Genomic DNA, 21073 nt, shown 5'->3' with positions numbered 1-21073 from the left:
TTGTCTGGCAATTTGTGGGTGCTCATTGTCAGATTGACCTCCAATGCTTGGCACACAAGACTCATCTTTGATGGTGGCGTGTTTACCCTCTCTAAAATATTAAACATACTTCAATGTGTGATGTGATTTACAATGATTGCAAATGTACATAGCTGCGATTTATGTGAACAATACAAATGTATCCATGACAAACACTAACTAGTCAAACATTACTTATGGGACATCTTCTGTATTTAGGCATTCTCATGTTTCTTCTATTAGTTTAATCATAGGGATAAAGATGACTGATGCTTAGATGAAGGGACAAACATGCCTATGTCTTATTGAGACATGAACTTGTGGCAGTGATGTTACGAGTTGATGTCAATCACTTCATAGTGCTTGGTTGCCAAGATGATCCATTTGTAATGTAGAATGTCCAAAAATCTGATGCAGAAACATGCTACATGTAGAATGTTATGTAAAGTTTGTAAATTTGTTTTGTAGTCTTTTTTTATTTATATTTTCTAATTAATTTTTTTTATAAATTGTACTTCAATATCATTTTTTGTAAAAGTATATCATTTCTTTTATTTTGCAGGTGTGATAGTTGCATTACTGATTTTGGGAATCAGCTTTCATTTAACTGAATTGGATGCACCTTCTCTGGATGGTGGTTCACATGAATGTCTCACTTCAGGGTAAGCAAGTTCTTTACTTTAGGAAAATGTAAATACAGTAGGAAAATGTAAATACAGTCTCATGTCATGTGCTCATAAATGGGTCATTCCAAGCCAGATCATCCAGCCAAGGTATGCATTGTCCACCCCACCACCTCAGATTTTGATAACATTTTGTACATGATATCTTTAGATATAAGAACCCAAAATTTTCATTTTTGGAATATCAACTTTAGTTTGAAATTTAAGAGTCCTTTAAAAATACTCACTGTTCAATAGATTTTTTTGTGTATGTGGAAATACTACAGGGTTTAACATATTTCTCATGAACAATTATTTGCATACAATTTTGAAATTCGCTATACCTATTTACAATTCCATGATGACTCCAGATATCACATCTAAAATATGCAATGATTCTTAAGCTCCTCTGGGATTTTGATGTTTGGCCATCCAGTAGCAAACTCACATACAACAGATGAAAGCTTGTCAATGTTGAGGAGCCTTAGGTTACCACATGTTGGTTTACACTTCATTTACAGTGGAACCTCGATTTTATGTTTTTGGGGAAGCTAATCTGAAGAAACTTAAATTATGGAAAAAATGTAAAATCGAGGAAAATTTTATAACGTTTTGCTATGTTGAGACCATCAAATTGAATGCAGGAAAATGTAAAATCTGTGAATGTAATATCATCGTTCCACTATATATCTAACTCTCCTGTGTGTTTACATTTTCTAGATTCTGTTTTTTTGTTCCCCTTCCACATAGTACAACCTCGACTGCATTATTGCAGACTATTGAGGCTCTGGCATCTGGACTCATTTTTTTTTTATTTATTTATTCTTTTGGATGGCGAAGTTAAGGCACAAGCCTTTTCTTACATTTAACCATCTCTACTTTACATTTTACAAATTGATTTGAATATCTGATAGTTCGCAAAAAAAAAAAAAAAAAAAAAAATACCAAAGAAAAATTAAAAGAAACACACAAAAGATAATAAAGAAAAAAACGGAAAACACATTACTCTGCAAAAGAAGGAAAAAATACACGTAAAGCATGAACACACACACACACACACAACAAAAATACAGAAAAGTCAGTCAGTTTTTGTCCTACAAATTTACATGAAGTAAGGTTTCATTTTATTGTCTTTCCCTGCTTTCAGTACTAGTAAGTTGACTGCAGAAAGTGATTTCTTAATTTTGATTTGCATTGGCCGAGAGAAGAAGAGTTTCTTATGTTATTTGGGAGGTCGTTACATGCTCTGGTGGCAGTGACCGTGAAGGAATTTCCGTAAAATGCTGTCTTGTGGGAGGGGATGGTGAGCAGGCAGTTGTTTCACAAATGGGTAGCAAAGGTATGTGCTGTGCTTAGGGGTTGAAATCATGAAAGTAGGTAACGGGGTTCTCTTGAATACATTATTTTGTAGAGTGCTGTAAGAGTGTGGAAGCGATTGCATGTTGAAAGGTCGAACCAGCCTAGGTCTTTGAAAGCTGAGGTAAGGTGGTCAAAATATTTGATGTTATAAACGAAACGCACACATGCATTTTGAATTCATTGTAGACGTCTTGCACTGTTGAGGTCAACATACGTCAAGTCGCAGTAGTCTATTTATGACAAAACTAGCTATTCCACGAGTGTTTTCTTTACATCTTGTGGTAGAATGTTTTTAAGGTGATACAGTGAGTGTAATGCTGCATAAGATTTTTTGCATATGGCCTTCACATGGTCACTCCAGGTGAGGTTTTCGTCCACAACAATTCCCAGGTTTTTGACCGAAAGCGATAGTGGAATGGGTTTTCCGTCTACAAGAATGTCCGGGATGGAGGACTTCTCTGTTGTGCATATGAGCTGCTGTGAGCCAATTAAAGTACATTTATTTTCTCAGCATTTACTCATAGACCGTTTGCCTGACACCACTTGCAGACATTCATAATATCAGTGTTTAGAGCTTTGATGGCCATATTGATGTTTGTTTTAGGGAACGATAAGTAACATTGGACATAATGAGCATACAGATGGTAATTTGTTAATTGAAATGTTTCCGATATATCATTTATGTACATGGAGAGCAGTAGCGGAGACAAAACTCTTCCTTTGGGGTACACCACAATTTATTTTCAGAAACAAATGTGTATTGCTGTCTGGCTGCTAAGAGTCCAGTCAACAGCACTCATGGCCAATATTCTCCTCTGTGGGGCTTGTTTCTTGTCTATGTATGCTTGTGATTGTCCCTTCATTCATTTCATCTCATGACGCTCATGTCATGATCAGCTGAAAGTGGGAGAAAAGTGATGCTAAATAATAAAAATACAAATGAAAAATGCCGAAAATGCTACTTGATTCAACCTAATCTGTATCCGCTTACACTCAACAAGTGAGATCGTAAAGTTACAAATGCGATAAACACGAATCATGCTTGATACATTTTATGAAACTAAGTTCACACGCTCCTCATACAACCAACTTCCTACCCCTGTGGTTCTTTAGGCGATTTCTTACCATAGTTTGAGGGGTTCTATGCATACAGAAACCCAGGTTTGCATTTTGGAACAATTCTGTGATGAGTCAGATTTAACTCTCTTCAATGATGGTACTCTCATTCAATTCAGTCCATCTTCTGGCATTTGCTCTGCAATAGACCTGTCTTTTTGCAGCCTTAGTCTCACCTCTTATCTATCATGGAGAGTGATCACTTTCCTTTACTCTTTCACTTGAACCATCTTCACAACTCACCTGAACAACTGTCTTACTGGCATCTGTCATTCTGATTGGGGTGCTTTTCAGCATGCAGTGGAACTTGATGTTCACCTTGCATCAACATTACCACCAACTGATGCCCTGAATTATTTCATCTTGTATGTCCAAGAGGCTGCCCACACTTTGAATGCGCATCCCAGTGGACCTGCAAGCTGTCCACTAGCCCCCTAGTGGTCTGCAGTACTCAGTGCTGTTTTTTATGTTCAAAATGTTATTTTGATTGTTGATTGAGTTGGTGTTTTAAGTCCACTTTATGCACAGAAGGTCTAATCAGGACTGGACCTACAGTTTGAAGTGGGATCGAAACCTCTATATGCCTCCACTGGGTATCGAACCTGAGACCCCTTGATTACAAGGTGACGATGCTACCACTGCGCCATCGAGGAAATTAAGGTAGTGAACTACACAATGAACCTAGCTTCTACTGCAAATCATTATGCTTCATAGAACAAAACTTGACAGATCAATCAAATTAATAAGAAATAAGTATACTGTTGAAATTTTTGGCCATAAGACAAAAACTGCTGCATGCTAGCCCAGAACATCTCCTTTCATGTGGCTTTTGTTATTTTTTTTATGTTGTTTTTGTTTTTGCATCTCTCATACCTTTTCTCTGAAAAATTTCCATTGAGATCCTTAAAAATAAAATGTACTAACACCTCTGGGTCAATCTGAAACCTACTACCCTTTTGAGGGTCCCTTATCATCACTGGTTTTGATTTTCTGCACCTCTCCCTTGCTGCCATCTCTATTTTGCTAATATATCTTTCGATATCCCTTGATCCCATAACCATAGCTCTAGCTTGGGCATTATTCACTACTGGTACCCTAGAGTTTGGGATGTAGTATTTTTTGAATTGTGAAATTATGTTTTACTTACATTGAAGTTAAGATTTTTTTATTAGAGTGCTCTCAACAAATTCTCTTTACAAAAACATATTTCTGTAATGAGGGGTAAAGTGCTCCCCTGTGCTATGCACCATGCCATGAAGGTGTATAGGGGGTGTGGGGTTAGGGCCCCACACATTCTTGATCATGGCTGAAGGTGGGGGTGATGTGATCAGCACCATGCCCCTGACTGCCTTTACCCCCCAGAGTTTCCTCCAGGTACCCACTTTATACGATGCTGGGTGGGCGCCGGAGAGAAGGTGCAAATACCGACAAATTTTATTTCACATTTTTGTAGAAAATTTGGTACTCTTTCCAATGGTACTTAGCCCAAGTTTATAAAAAGTAATAAAATAAAGTTATTGATAAAAAACATTTGGAATTTTGAAAACACTTTTTCAACTTATACATAATACAAATACGAGGCGCATCCAGAAAGTAAGTTTCTATATTTTTTTCCCGTGAAAGTAAACATAATGAGCCGTGTAAATTGCGCATGCACAGCAGAGCTAAGACGTATCAATCATATGCCAGGCGGACAGATCCCGCCCGGCGCCAGTAGCGAGGCAGCAGTGGTCCGAAATGGAAGCTCGTATTCCTTCTCCCGCTGCATGCGAGGTTCGGTCGGTGATAAAGTTCCTGAATGCACAAAGCATTGCGCCAATTGACATTCATCGTCAGCTCTGTGAGATCTATGGGCCGAACATTATGAGTAAGCAGATGGTGCGTCGCTGGTGTCGGCAGTTTTCGGAAGGTCGTCAAAGTGTCCATGATGAAGAGCGCAGTGGGCATCCATCCCTCATCACTGATGATCTGGTTGACCTGGTGCGGCAGCGCATCGTAGAGAACCGTTGCTTCACGATTACGGAGTTGAGTAGCCTTTTTCCGCAGATATCGCGATCCGTGTTGCATGAGATTGTCACGCAGCGCCTGCTGTTCAAAAAATTGTGTGCCAGGTGGGTGCCGAAAAACCTGACACCCGAACACAAAATGAAACGTTCAGGAGCAGCGCTGACATTCCTGCAAAGGTACCATGATGACGGCGATGATTTCCTCGACAGGATCGCCACAGGCGATGAGACGTGGATTTCGCACTTCACCCCGGAAACCAAGCAGCAGTCAATGCATTGGCGGCATAGTGGATCTCCGGTCAAGAAGAAATTCAAACAGACGCTGTCGGTACAGAAAGTGATGTGCACCGTGTTTTGGGACAGGAAGGGCATTTTGCTCATTGACTTCCTCCCCAGAGGTGAAACGGTGAACGCTGACCATTACTGTGAAACACTAAGGAAATTGCGACGTGCCATTCAAAACAAGAGGCGTGGCATGCTTACTGCAGGTGTTGTGCTCCTCCATGACAATGCTCGTCCACATACGGCTCGGGCACAGCAGCTGTTTTGACGGAATTTGGCTGGGAGTTGTTTGATCATCCACCTTACAGTCCTGATCTGGCTCCCAGCGATTTTCACGTTTTCTTGCACCTCAAGAAATTCCTGTCCTCCGGTGAGCGTTTTGGCAACGACGAAGAGCTGAAGACGTCTGTCACACGCTGGTTCCATTCACAGGCGGCAGAGTTCTACAACAGTGGGATCCAAAAGTTGATACCATGATACGACAAGTGTCTCAATTCTGGTGGTTGCTATTTTGAAAAATAGCTGAACCTTTGCTGTACCTGTTGCCAATAAATGGTTTCCTGAAACTGTGTTGTTTTTTTTTAAAAAAATAGGAAAACCTACTTTCTGGATGCGCCTCGTATCAACCATTTTAAGACATTTCATTATATTTTACACATGATATTTGGAATCTTCATGAAATTGTGAATAAATATGGCGAATTCATGATTCAGGGAAAGAAAGAAGCAGCAGCAAATTAATGTACTGAAATGAAGTATTCTCTTATCCACAAAACTGTTTTTTATGATGTTCTCTTAATTTCTGTGGTAACTGTCACCATCCTCTCGGGAACTTGTAATGTTGCTTGACAAGCTCATGTTGTTTTTAGGTGTGTGGCATGCTTGCTTCCCTGTGGCCTCGTCTACCATTCCTTGGTACCAACTGCTGCAATAAATTGATGCACTATTGTTTAATTCATGTGGGAAGTGCATAATGGCACATGTGTCCTTGATTGTTTCTGCTGGATTCTTTCGCTAATGTGTCTGATCTTGCACTCACACACTCCATCGTGTACACCTGGGTTGTCAGGGGGGCACGGGGGAGGGAGGAAGTATCCTTTGTGTTTGTGAAGTTTGTTAGCTATTTTGGCAGTTGATGTGAGCTACATTAATGTTGTAAGGATGGAGAACTTTTGTTAGGTGGTTGGGAGTGGTAGGGTGATAGGGAAAATTGTTAGGTGGTTGGGAGTGGTAGGGTAATAGGGAAAAGCAAACCACTTTTTCTTGATTTATTGTGGCTGACTAGAAGATCTGAAGACCTACGTTTTGGTCTTCCTACACCAAATGGATAGTTAGAAATCAATGTAACTATGTTTTGGCCTAATTTTGTAATGATGCCTATCTCTTTACCCAGATCCTCCTCTTTTCAGCAGTAAAAAAGAAGGTTCTGAGTAAGTTTAGCCACACATTCGTCTCTGTTTGGGTGGATGGCACGAATGGATTGGTTACCTCCATCTGGTTCCCTGTGATGTAGCTCACAAATCAACTGCCAAAAGAGCTGAAAAAACTTAGCAAATTCAGGTGTGTATGATGCATAATGTGATTGCAAGGCACATTACATCAGCAGATCCATTACCATGTTCCCTGCTTTCTGTCCAATTTTGAGGCTGGGACGGTGGGCACCAAGGAACAGCAAATGACACCACAAAGATGTCACAAAACTAAAAACAACAGAAGCTTGCCAAGCAATAATACAACAAGTTTCTGAGAGGATAGTGGCAGTGATCAACAAAATTAATAGAACATTATAAAAAAACAGTTTTCCGGATAAGTGTACTTCATTTCAGTAATTAAGTAATAGTTCATATGTCAATATTTCTATAGTCCGTGGGTTTTTGAATGAAGGGAATATATGACTACCAGTAATACATTGTTAGTGTGGTATACACAATCATGTACTACCAGGTGTTTTACCCGCAATTGTGGAAGAAGGCCTGTGTGACGTCATAAATCCAAGATGGCTACCGCTTCATGCACTAACTAAGAAAATCCATCATAACTCCTTTAATAGTGGTTTTGGAAAGCAAATTATACATACATGTTTTGTTTAGAATTGAAAAAGAAAAAAAATGATTCTTACAGTTTTTTTCATATCTCACACTGTTATGGAGATATATCCAGTGAAACTATTTCGTGTCCTTTTCTGCAAGGATTATATGCATATTTTACACTTTACTTGGCATTCTTGCATATAAAGGGGGTAAATTATTGTCTGTGATATTTTGTTGATGCCTTCTATTGTGGCGTATTGCCTGTGTGACATCATACATCCAAGATGGCTGCCTCTGCAGACATTAACAAACAAAAACGACCATATCTCCTTAACTCCTTTAGTAGTAATTTTGACCATTTGTAAGTTTGTTGGGTTTTTACACAAAGGGAAGACATGTGTATAGAGGATGCTTTCATTTGGAGGCATACAATGATGTATTACAATGTGTTAGAAACCATACATGACGTCTGAAATCCAAAATAGCCACCTTGGAGGGTCAGCACACGATATACTGTCCATATCCTGATTTAGAGTTTGATTATTAGACTTGCAAGAGGCATTTTCTGTTTATAATTAAGAAGTGAAAATATTATTATAATTTTTTACTACAGTAGTGTCCAAAAGTTAAACGTAACTAAGATATGAATAAATGTTTTATTAATAAAGTGACAGAACTGCATAAAACACAGTGAAAATTAATCAAAATGTTAAATGGTATACAATAGAGTAGAATGCATTAAATTAACAATTGTTTTTAGTGCAAAGACATACATGCAAAAACTAAGAAAATAGAATATACTTCCTTGAAGAAGAAAAAAAAAGAGGCTTTTATGGGAGGAAGTTACCCCTAACAACTACACAACCTTTCAAAGACGTAGCATGCTATTTACAAGGTGGTTCAAGAGTTCTACATGCGGCTAGTTCCATTTCCCATGAAGAGGCATGCGGAGCTCTGGAAATGTCTTTGGTGGAGGATCGCAATCTAACTCGTCTCCTTAAGACACTACAGGATTTATGTCTGGAGACCTTGGTGGCTATTCCATAAAGTGGATTTTTTCACCTTCTAAGAAAGTCATCCACCAATTTGGATCGATACACACATGGATTGTCATCTTTGAAAATGATATACGGGCTGATTGCACCTCTGTTAAGTCACACATGTTGTTGGTGTACCTCGTTTCTGTGCCTCTGGGCAGTAAGAGTACCTCCAGCAGAGATGTGCAGCTCCATATCCCCATTCAGCATGATGTCTTCCCATACCAGTATTCCGCCTCCACCAAACTGATCCCTTTCAATGATATTCCTTGGATTAAATTGTAATCGAGGTTCTCTCCAGATGAATGTGCGACGGGAATCATTTTACAAACTGAATCAGAACTGGTCTGTGAAGAGCACGTTCCTTCGTTCATTCAGGGTCCAATTTTGATGATGCTGACTCCACTGATCTGTGCACTGGATCAAGCGGGACACACACTATAGAGCGACCACAAGGAAAAAAACCTTGGACGAAAAGTCCACGCACAGCTATCCCTTCCTCCCTTCAGCTCAGGCCATAAGGAAGCATGGTCCACTCTCCCCCTCCCCTCCACGTGGGAGTATGGTGCACAGGAGTCGCGGGTCTGTGCAGGTTTCTTTCCTTGTGGTTCCACTATACTAGACTGGCATAGAGAACAGCTGTCCTGAGTCTCCGGTACACAGTTTGGCCAGAGAAACTTAACCCCTGAGGTGGCTGCAAGCTTTGAGGACAGTTGCCTTGCAGGCATCGTCCGGTCTCATCGTGCAGTTAAAGCCAGATATCGGCCCTGTTGTGGCATTGCTACTCATTGACAACCTTGTTCTGTCCTACCATGAACATACTGTGTCTTGGAACCGTCGCCAAAGCCTGAAAAGGATTGTGGCACAGTCAACGCTGCTGTGACTTCAGTCTGTGTTTGACCCACTTCCAGACATCCGATGATTCCTCGCTGACGTCTTTGTGCCATGTTCTTACTGTACATTGAACACTTTACTAAGAGATTGTCCTCAGATCACAATGAGCGTTTTTTGCCTATGCGCGTAAGGTGAGTTACACTCCTTGATGATTATTTATGGTGATCGCGCAGAACTCCCCCTTCCATTTTTCTACTTTTTGGACACTACCTACCGTATTATGGTAAAGGAGTAATGATGTCACCTGTGACTTCAATTCAATTGATTGATTGAATATTCTCTGGAGATCTAGGCAGTGTCAATATGACAGGAATGATCTTCTTACCATCCTCATTTTCTCTTTTCCCATCAACAGCCTATTGAGATGGATAGATTTGGATGATCCTTTTAAGCAGGGACCTGTAACGTAACGCAATTCATTGGTATTTGTCACCGTTCCGCGTTATTTCCGTACCGGGTACCGCGTACCGGCCCAAGTGCTGTGGACCGTTCCAAGGAAAATACCAGAACCTCTTGGTAAGGCGAACAGTAACGCTTCTGCTATACCGTTCCGTTCGTACCCGAGAGTGCTTCGGGGACGACAGCTTTGGGTACACAGAGTGGAACGTTAAAATACCCGTACCAGAAAGCATGGAACTTGTTCCTTATCTGAATGCCGGTTCCGTTACGGTACGTACCTCTCCTTAGAATCATACCGGTACAAATTCATGATGGGTATATCTGAACTTTAGGATCGGGTACAATTGTAACAAAACCTATTTTCAGCAAATCAAATGGGTATTGAATGGATCAGAAAATATATGTCACGTAACTCTTCATTTTAAAACTTTCATTGTTGAATTCTTGAAAAATCAATAAGAACTAATATTAATTGAGGTTGTAGGCAATAAAATATAAATTGTATATATATAAATAAATATGGAATCGTGAGATTTGTTATTAATAATGTTACTTTTATATAACCAATACACGTAATATTGGGTGCAAGGTGAACATATTTAAAAAAAATATTTTCAAGCAAGATATTGAAAGTTCGACATGATGATAGTTTATGTAATTTGGTTTTGGTTTGAGTTGGTGTTTTAAGTCCACTTTATGCACAGTAAGGCTAAGTTTATGTAATTAGAATATTACCAACTAATAATACATGTGGAAAAAAGGGAAAGTTAATGTACGCCATATTGAGTAATGTTACCATCTAAGTTACAGATCTGAAATTCGGGTTGACCTGGCATTGCCAATCAAAATTATTTTGGTAAAACTGGAAATTAGACGCCCTATTGAAAAAAGTCACTTCTTAAGTTAGAGAAGTGAAATTCGGTTTGGTGGTAGATCTTGCTAATTAGTGCATGTTAAATCAACATAATTGTTGAAAACCGGAAGTTGATGGACGCCATATTGAAAAATGTTACTTCTTAAGATATAGAAGTGAAATTCGGTTTGACGGTAGCTTATGTGAATTAAAGCATGGAAAATTGACATGATTGTGGAAAACCGGAAGTTCATGGACGCCATATTGAAAAACGTTACTTCTTAAGATAGAGAAGAGAAATTCGATTTGGTGGTAGATATTGCTAATTAGTGCATGTTAAATCAACATGATTGTGGAAAACCGGAAGTTGATGGACGCCATATTGAAATATGTTACTTCTTAAGAAAGAGACGTGAAATTCGGTTTGACGGTAGCATATGCTAATTCGTGTATGGCAAATCAACATGATTGTGGAAAACCTGAAGTTGGTGGACGCCATATTGAAAAATGTTACTTCTTAAGATAGAGAAGTGAAATTCGGCTTGAAGGTAGCTTATGGGAATTAGAGCATGGCAAATCAACGTGATTCCGGAAAACCGGAAGTTGGTGGACGCCATATTGAAAAATGTTACTTCTTAAGATAGAGAAGAGAAATTCGATTTGGAGGTAGCATATGTTAATTCGTGTATGGCAAATCAACATGATTGTGGAAAACCGGAAGTTGGTGGACGCCATATTGAAAAATGTTACTTCATAAGATAGAGAAGTAAAATTCGGCTTGAAGGTAGCTTATGGGAATTAGAGCATGGCAAATCAACGTGATTCCGGAAAACCTGAAGTCGATGGACGCCATATTGAAAAATGTTACTTCTTAAGATAGAGAAGTGAAATTCGGTTTGACGGTAGCTTATGTGAATTAGAGCATGGCAAATTGACATGATTGTGGACAACCGGAGGTTCATGGACGCCATATTGAAAAACATTACTTCTTAAGATAGAGAAGTGAAATTCGATTTGGTGGTAGATCTTGCTAATTAGTGCATGTTAAATCAACATGATTGTGGAAAACCGGAAGTCGATGAACGCCATATTGAAAAATGTTACTTCTTAAGATAGAGAATTGAAATTCGGCTTGAAGGTAGCTTATGGGAATTAGAGCATGGCAAATCAACGTGATTCCGGAAAACCGGAAGTTGGTGGACGCCATATTGAAAAATGTTACTTCTTAAGATAGAGAAGTAAAATTCGGCTTGAAGGTAGCTTATGGGAATTAGAGCATGGCAAATCAACATGATTGCGGAAAACCGGAAGTTGGTGGACGCCATATTGAAAAATGTTACTTCTTAAGATAGACAAGTGAAATTCGGCTTAAAGGTAGCTTATGGCAATTAGAGCATGGCAAATCAACATGATTGTGGAAAACCGGAAGTTGATGGACGCCATATTGAAAAATGTTACTTCTTAAGATAGAGAAGTGAAATTTGGCTTGAGGGTAGATCTTGCTAATTAGTGCATGTTAAATCAACATGATTGTGGAAAACCGGAATTTGGTGGACGCCATATTGAAAAACGTTACTTCTTAAGACAGAGGAGTGAAATTTGGTTTGATGGTAGCTTATGGGAATTAGAGCATGACAAATGAACATGATTCTGGAAAACCTGAGTTTGATGGAATTCATATTTAATTTTTAATAAATAAAAACTGAATCGACACTCAAATGTATTTCTTTTGCAATATGGCGTCTATCAACTTCCAGTTTTACAGACAGCATATGCATTGTCCATGTTCGAATTAGTAAGCGCAATAATCTAATCGAATTTCACTTCCTCATCTTAATAAATTGCATTTTTCATTATGCCGTCCATCGACTTTCGGGTTTATAATATCATATAAATTGACCATGTTCTAATTAACATAAGCAATCATCAAAGGAAAGAGGAATATTAAAGTAAATTTTTCCGTTAACGTCCGGTTTTCCCTAATCATGTTGATTTCCAATGCAGTAATATCCATATCATCATAAAACCGAATTTCACTCCTCTATCTTAAGAATTAACGTATTTCAATATGGCGTCCACCAACTTCCGGTTTTCCGGAATCACGTTGATTTACCATGCTCTAATTCCCATAAGCTACCTTCAAGCCGAATTTTACTTCTCTATCTTAAGAAGTAACATTTTTCAATATGGCGTCCATCAACTTCCGGTTTTCCACAATCATGTTGATTTGCCATGCTCTAATTGCCATAAGCTACCTTCAAGCCGAATTTCACTTGTCTATCTTAAGAAGTAACATTTTTCAATATGGCGTCCACCAACTTCCGGTTTTCCGCAATCATGTTGATTTGCCATGCTCTAATTCCCATAAGCTACCTTCAAGCCGAATTTTACTTCTCTATCTTAAGAAGTAACATTTTTCAATATGGCGTCCACCAACTTCCGGTTTTCCGGAATCACGTTGATTTGCCATGCTCTAATTCCCATAAGCTACCTTCAAGCCGAATTTCACTTCTCTATCTTAAGAAGTAACATTTTTCAATATGGCGTCCACCAACTTCCGGTTTTCCGGAATCACGTTGATTTGCCATGCTCTAATTGCCATAAGCTACCCTCAAGCCGAATTTCACTTCTCTATCTTAAGAAGTAACATTTTTCAATATGGCGTCCATCAACTTCCGGTTTTCCACAATCATGTTTATTTGCCATGCTTTAATTAGTATAAGCTATCGTTGAACCGAGTTTCACTCCTCTATCTTAAGAAGTAACATTTTTCAATATGGCGTCCATCAACTTCCGGTTTTCCACAATCATGTTGATTTAGCCGTGCTCTAATTAGCATAATCTACCTTCAAACTCAATTTCACTTCTCTACCTATTTTAAAAGTAATGGGGCCTACTGCACATGCCTCCTAGTAACAGGTTTGCCTGAATGACGAATATCGACCTTCTGCGCAGGTTGTTGTAATTAGTATAATATACATGAGCTTGTTGAAACTAATTGTTTCTATTGTTAATAGTTTGCCAGAGTGACGGTCTTCAAAATTTTTGCATAGCTGATGCCATTATTAACAAATTAATGAAAGATAAACTAGATAGCTTTTATACATATTTTTCGGATAAATAAAATCCAGAAAGATCACGAATTACTTTTTTCTAAAGTTATTATAATTAGTTTTAAACAAAGAAGTGTATATTTATCGGTATTCCATTTGCTGCTGTGGAATGTTGATTGACAGTAAACTGTTATGATACGTACTGTAAGTTCCTGTTACAAATGTTACCCGCTTCATCCATTTCTATCCACGTACCGGTATTTTAATAACAAGCGCTGGTCATTGTGCTTCAGTACCGGTTACCTACTTGTGGTTCCATTTCGTACCCGGTAGCCACCGTTCAGGTACAGTATGTACGGGTACGATCGTACCCGTTCCATCCGAGACCCGTTCCACTCAGTACCTGAAGCGAATGGGTCGTTGAGTAACGGTACGCCTAATTTACCCAGGTTGTAGGTAGGTCCAATCTGTCCGGTACTGTGTGGAACGCCAATGCCATTGTAACGCATATCGATAGTTCCGTTCGTAACTTGACAGCGTTACAAGTTGGGTTACGTTACAGGTCCCTGCTTTTAAGCTTTTTTTGACTCCAATACTTGGAAATAACTCCTTCTAATAAGAAGTGTGAGGGGAACTTTGGTGAACCTTGAACATCCTTTTTCGCAAACAGATACCATCGTAATTTGCCAAAAATCCTGTCATCATATTCGGGGTGTAAGAGACACCCCAATATCAACCTCACTTCCATGAAGTACATCCTGGACTGCATTTTGCAGACTAACATTGTTCTGATGTCTAGGGCCTCCCCGATGGCACACTGGTATCATCGTTGCCTTGTAATCAAGGGGTCCCGAATTTGTTACCCAGTGGAGGCACATATAGCGGTTCAGATCCCACTTTAATCTGTAGGTCCAGTCCAAATTAGCCTTACTGTGCATAAAGTGGACTTAAATAAAACACCAACTCAAGCAATCAATCAATGCTCTGGACCCATGGAACTTGAGATGTGTGCTGCTCATATGTGTTTGTGATTGTCCTTTAATGTACTTCATCTTATAATTAATTTTCATCTTTGAAATTAGCCAAAACTAGCAGAAAGGAGAAGTATAATAAATCAATTCATTCTTTTATTCTGTCATCTTGTTCATCGAATCCAGGAGAACCAAGATTTGCAAGAGATTCACGCACATCATCTTCTGCGCCATCAAATGCATTCAACAACTAATTTTTTGCCTTCTTTGCAAGTACAAAAACAAACTGGAATACCATTAATAGATAGTGGAAACGCTTCCGCCAAAGTGACTCTCACACCTTTCATCAGGAGGAGTTACTTCCATGTATTGGAGTGAAATAAAAGCAGAAAAGAAACATCCAAATCTACCCATCCCAATAGGCTATTGAATGGAGATAGAAGAAATTGAGGATGACAAAAAGATCATTGTTGTCATATTCACACTACCTAAAACTTCAGAGAAGATTACAGCTGACATGTGGTTGCGGAAAGAGGAAATGTTCATGCATATGCCGGGATTAGTCCCTGCGACATACTGAACTGTGTCTTCATAGTGCAGATGAAGAAAAGTGTGAAAACAATGACTTACAGGACAGAGACTCAGATCAGAGTGACTAGGAATTTGAATATAAGTGACTGTATTGATAACATGATATTTCCCAAAATGATTACAACCACTCTCAATCTTGATAACAGGTGAACTGCATAAATTTCAAAAGACAATGCGGAATTCACAAGTGATGTTATTACTCCTTTACTGTAATATTTATAATAATAGTAATGATAATGATGATAATAATAATAATTAATATTTTTTACTTGTTATTTATTAACAGAAAATGCCTCTGGAAAATCTGATAAACAAACTCTACATCAGGGTTATGGACAGTATTTCATGTGCTGAACCTCCAAGGTGGCCCTCTTGGATTTGGGAAGTCATTTATGGTCTCTGACACATTATCTAGGAAAGCACCTGTAGTAATACATGATTGCATGCCTCCAAATGAAAGCATCCTCTATACACATGTCCTCCCATCGTGTAAAAACCCAACAAACTTACAAATGGTCAAAATTACTACTAAAGGAGTTGAGATATGGTCGTTTTTGTTTGTTAATGTCTGCAGAGGCAGCCATCTTGGATGTATGATGTCACACAGGCAATATGCCACAATCGTAGGCATCCAAAAAATATCACAGGGAGTAATTTCCCCCTTTTATATGCCAGAATGTCAAGTAAAGTGTAAAATATGCATATAATCCTTGCAGAAAAGGGCACGAAATAGTTTCACTGGATATATCTCCATAAGAGTGTGAGATATGAAAAAAACTGTAAGAATCATTTTTTTTCTTTTTCAATTCTAAACAAAACATGTATGTATAATTTGCTTTCCAAAACCACTATTAAAGGAGTTATGATGGATTTTCTTAGTTAGTGCATGAAGTGGTAGCCATCTTGGATTTATGATGTCACATAGGCCTTCTGCCACAATTGCGGGTAAAACACCTGGTAGTACACGATTGTGTACCACACTAACAACGTATTACCGGTAGTCATATATTCCCTTCATTCAAAAACCCACGGGATTACAAATGCCCCTGGACTATAAGGTGAATTTCAAAATCTTGTATTAATAAATATTCATGAAGAATTCAAATTAACCCTTTCTGCTTGTAAGTCAGAATCGCCCAACATTGATGTTTTGCTGTTCCACTCATAAGTCAGACCTCATCCAACATGGCAACCAATGTTACTCAAGCTTGTTTGTTGGGCTTAGTCCAACATCCAGGACACTCAGCATTCTTAGTCGGTACTCAGTGAAACTAAATTCACATTTTGAAACATTGGATATTGTCAACAGCAGTGCAAATATGCATTGTTTTGTTAGTTTTCCATTGTAGTTTTCATGTAATTGTTGAGATAGAAACCTTGCAGGTAGTGAAATTGTTTCTGAACTTGGCGAAGAAAATTGTTAAAAGTAACAATGAAAATATTTTACTCACTGTAGAAAATATCAGTGATAGTGAAGATGACAGTGGTGGTGATGATTTTGTATCAAAGTGGTATGCTTATGTTATCCCTGATTTTCAAATGCACACACCAGATTGGTAGTTATAAAGAACCAAATAATTATTATATTAATAATATACCACTGAGTGCCGTACAATATTTTAAATTGTTTTTACTGATTAAATTCTTGTTGAAATAGTGACAAAGACAAATCATTACATGCAAGATAAAATAAATAAATAACCTCCTCTGTCAATAAAGATCTCACTTATTTGGAAGTAATAACTTAGCAACCAGCTATTTTTTTTTGCCAATGTTTTTTTTTTCTTGTGATAGTTTCATGCAAATGTTTTAGTGTCTGCATGTCTCTGCAGCTAATCAAAATCCTATTTACAAGCCCAGTTCATGGAGTATTTTATGCCTTTGTGTGAATGTAGTGTAAATGAACGCACCATAATTTTCAAAAGTTACAGTGCTCAAAAGCCAACTCAATGGGGCCTAAGTTTTTTGTTCCCAGGGACTCAAAATCAGGATATATTGACAATTTTGAATGTTATTGTGGGGCCACAACCAGAGCTTTGCTTGTTTGACCAGAGCTACCATTTACAACAAGAATCATGGTTCATTTAGTCGAAAAATGGTTCCCTGTTACCAATGCAGAATCTGGTTTTCATTCGTTCACTGACAACAAGTTAACACTGACACTATTACACAAGTATTCAGTTGGCAACTGAGTTGAGGAAAATGAACATTCCCCTTACAGAGACTGTCATGGCAACAGAAACTTAAAAGAAAACTGAATTAGAATATTTTGCAATTCTTTTTTTTCCTCTGTTTTTTAATTGTACTCACCTTAACTGAATCTTAATTTGTGTATAGTTATTATTGGTAAATAAAGGCATATTATTTTATTGGTGAAATAGCCAATAGTTTTGTTGATGCAACATTTCCATAACTAACGTGCTTCCACAATATTGTAATTTTGTTCCTTTTACTACAAGAATTAAACCAAAAGTCATATGCATTATTTAAAGTTTTGAATTTCTAGACATGCAAACCTATTACAGATATCTTGTCAGATATATTGATTAGGAACAAAGAATCAGAATCTTTATGAAATGTTTGTAATTTATATCACATTGGTTTACTGTTGGCTTTTTGTTAATATTAGTAAAAAAATATTATCACAGGACATATTGCACCATTCATTTTGCAGCATTTTCTACATGTGTGTGTGGGGAGGGAGGGAGGTTAGTTATCCAATGACATCACAGCCTGTGGGGATTCAGGGATCCATCCTCCCCAATATTTTCTCAAATGGGAAAATGAGAGATAGGCTACACAGACTTGGGAAAAGCCTCACTTGTATTGAATTCTACAAAACTTTTATCTCACGAGAAAGCTAAAATCTAAGCCAAGCCATTAACCAGCTTTGAAATGAACAAATTCCCATGGTCACACCCCCAAAAGTGCGTGTGTCTGGGCGAGGTGGCAAGTCACTGCCTGTGTGTTACAGATATATCTCTTCATTGCATTTTATGTTAGAAAAAACGAGAAACACGAATGCATTTGGTGCAAAGGTTTTCAGCCATTTTACATGCAACCATCATGAAGAGAAGTAAAAGTGTACAGGACCCCAAAAAACAAGCTTCGATTATGTCTTCAGTGTCAAGGAATCTTAAGTCTACAGAAGTCTACAGTGTATTCTAGTTTTTGGACTTTTAACCACTGTTATTTTTGAAAAGAGATTTACCTACGTTTCGGAAGCTGAATCTGCCTCCGTCTTCAGGGTAGCATGTAGTCTGTTAGATCATATAAATGGTTGCCTTGGAGGATTATTCTTGGTGGCCTAGCCTCTACCTCGTCTGTCAGTCACAAGGACCTCTCTATATATAAAAAGTTGCCAGGTAGGATTATCAGTGGCCCAGGCTGCACTTCATCAGATGACCACATTGAGGTCACGATCAAGGCTTTGTGTGGCACCGTTAGGTTTCCACCTTGATCCTCGGGGACTGGACCGCCCCAGATTGCATGTTGCATATTTTATTTGTTAGATGAAATTTTAAATATAATCTGTTCTTTATTTTTATTAATTCCATAAAGGTGATATATTTAGAGTAGGATTAAATACCATATTATAATCATTGTAAATTTAGATTGAGTAGTATTAGTTATGATCTTGAAACTCAAAGAATTTGGCGGTGCTTTTTCTATTAAGAGGAACCTGTTCCATAATCGATATTCCACGTTTTATTTGACCTATTGTAAGTTATCAGCTTGTATACCGCCGTAATTTGAGGATTTAAATATATATTTTCTTTTTTTCTTTTGTAATATATTTCAGGTCAAGATGCAGCTTATTAATAGGTGGAGATGGGTTACATTATGTTGATTTTGATGGTATATTGAAAATATATCTGAAATTGGATTTAATTGTACTTTTCAGGGTGGTGACAGACCTGGAAAACCGGGAAAAGTCAGGGAATTTAAGGTGTCAAAAAAAGTCAGGGAAATGTCAGGGAAGTTTGTCTTTTTTTTTTTTTTTAAATCATTATGGAACTCTGCACGGGAACAGGAAATCTCGTTCCTAAGTTTCAGCCTCAACTTTTAGGCCCCTTTTATGCACACCATGGCACCAGAAACCAGTGACGGCAGGAGGATAGAGAGAAAGAGAGAGAGAGAGAGATAGAGATAGATAGATAGATAGATAGATTGATTTCTCTCGCCCGGGCTCTCTCCACCTGACCAAATGGCTCCTCCAGAAACTGACCGCCCACAATGACAAATTCACCTACTGCCTAAAAAACAGCATTGAAGCAAAAGAATTTGTCACCTCTTTTGTCAAAGCCGACAACTGCAAACTAGCCAGCATAGACGTAGTGGACATGTACTCCTCCATTCCAATCAGCCTTGCACTTGACTCCACCAGAACATGACTCCTCAGCAATAGCACGCCCCCATTTGTAACAGATGAAATCTGCAACCTTCTGCAAGCCTGCCTCACCCACAACTATTTCCAGTTCGAGGACAGTTTCTTCCACCAGACAGGAGGCCTAGCGATGGGCAACCCCCTTTCTGCACCCCCTATCCAACATTGTGCTGCATGTGGCCGAGCAGTCAATTCTCACCCAACCAGAGTTTGCTCATATAAGATACAAAAATATGCCGATGACACCATAGTCATTTACAAACAGGAAGAGGACCTAACCCATCTCCTAACTGTCCTCAACAACATACACCCCAACATAAACTTTTCCGTTGAAAGGGAACAAAATGGCCACCTTAACTTTCTCGACCTCAGCATCCGACGACACCAAGACAAGTTCATCACATCCGTATACAGGAAACCAGGTTCGGGCACCCAGTACATCCATTTAAAATCCAACCACCCACCAAAACAGAAAGCTGGAGTATGGATGAACTTTTACAGAAGAGCCTTCACACACAGCTGCACAGAAGATGACCTGCATGATGAAATAGCATGCGTAACGGAAATAGGCCTAAACAACGGTTACACCGAGCGCCAACTATCCATGTGGTGCGCAAAAACAGAAGCCCAGCTCAGACACCCAAGAAACAGAGATAACCCAACCCAAAATCCTAAACCCAAATGGATCGCCTTTCCATACCACCCCACCACATCTGGCAAATTTGCCAAGGCCCTCAAACCCTTCAACATCCGAGTAGCACACAAACCCATATCCCAAATCGGAAGGGCACTACCCAACTTCAAGAGATACTACCTACCTAAACTCGCATCCCCTGGTGTCTACAAGACCACATGCCAATGCCACAACACCTACATTGGCAGAACCATCCGCACCGTCCAAGAACAGATTAACGAACATGTAAAAGATGCCAAAAATGACACACCAAAATCAGGCCTCTCCCAACACCTCCACTCCACTAACCACACCATCTCCTCCATATCCATACTTCACCCAACCAGCTCTGTCATAGAAAACTTCATCAAAGAAACCCATGCCATCATCCAGCAGAAACCAGCACTGAACCTGGACAATGGACAGGCATACCTAACTTGGCACCCTGTCCTCAGAAAGATCCCCGACCTGAAAAAGAAAAGATGCGGTGCACATACTCGACCCCCCTCCAGCCACGCGGGGAACAGGAACAGTACATTGCCGAGCAGCATGGCCCAGCCCCCCCCCCCCTCCCCCAACCCCCAACTGGCAACGCCACCTGACAACAGGAAGCAGACGACGCAAACCAAGATGTGCGCGCCAGTGCCGCCGAACGGGAGAAATTGCAACTACCCCCGCCCGGGAACAAACAATGCAGTGACGCGGTACCATCTCCGCTTCAAACGCCGTACCCTTTTGTGAAT

The 21073-nt window shown here is 39.1% G+C and overlaps 1 protein-coding gene across 4 annotated transcripts in view; it reads left to right on the top strand.

The window, feature by feature from the left end:
• LOC145984132 (proton myo-inositol cotransporter-like) overlaps nucleotides 1–21073 on the top strand; it is a 326090-nt gene that overhangs the window by 248620 nt on the left and 56397 nt on the right. For all 4 annotated transcript variants that reach the window (XR_014441282.1, XM_083117572.1, XM_083117571.1 and 1 more), the window contains exon 9: nucleotides 581–680. Coding sequence is in view for 3 of the 4 variants with exons in the window: in XM_083117572.1 (XP_082973698.1) it covers nucleotides 581–680 (100 nt within the window). In the remaining variant the exon portion in view is untranslated. The remainder of the gene's footprint in view (nucleotides 1–580; nucleotides 681–21073) is intronic.

The sequence above is a fragment of the Lepisma saccharinum genome, chromosome 2, assembly GCF_977018435.1.
Source record: "Lepisma saccharinum chromosome 2, izLepSacc3.1, whole genome shotgun sequence".
Taxonomy (NCBI): Eukaryota; Metazoa; Arthropoda; class Insecta; order Zygentoma; family Lepismatidae; genus Lepisma; species Lepisma saccharinum.
The sequence above is the reverse complement of the archived record's forward strand: the minus strand, read 5'-3'. Positions and strand labels throughout refer to the sequence as shown.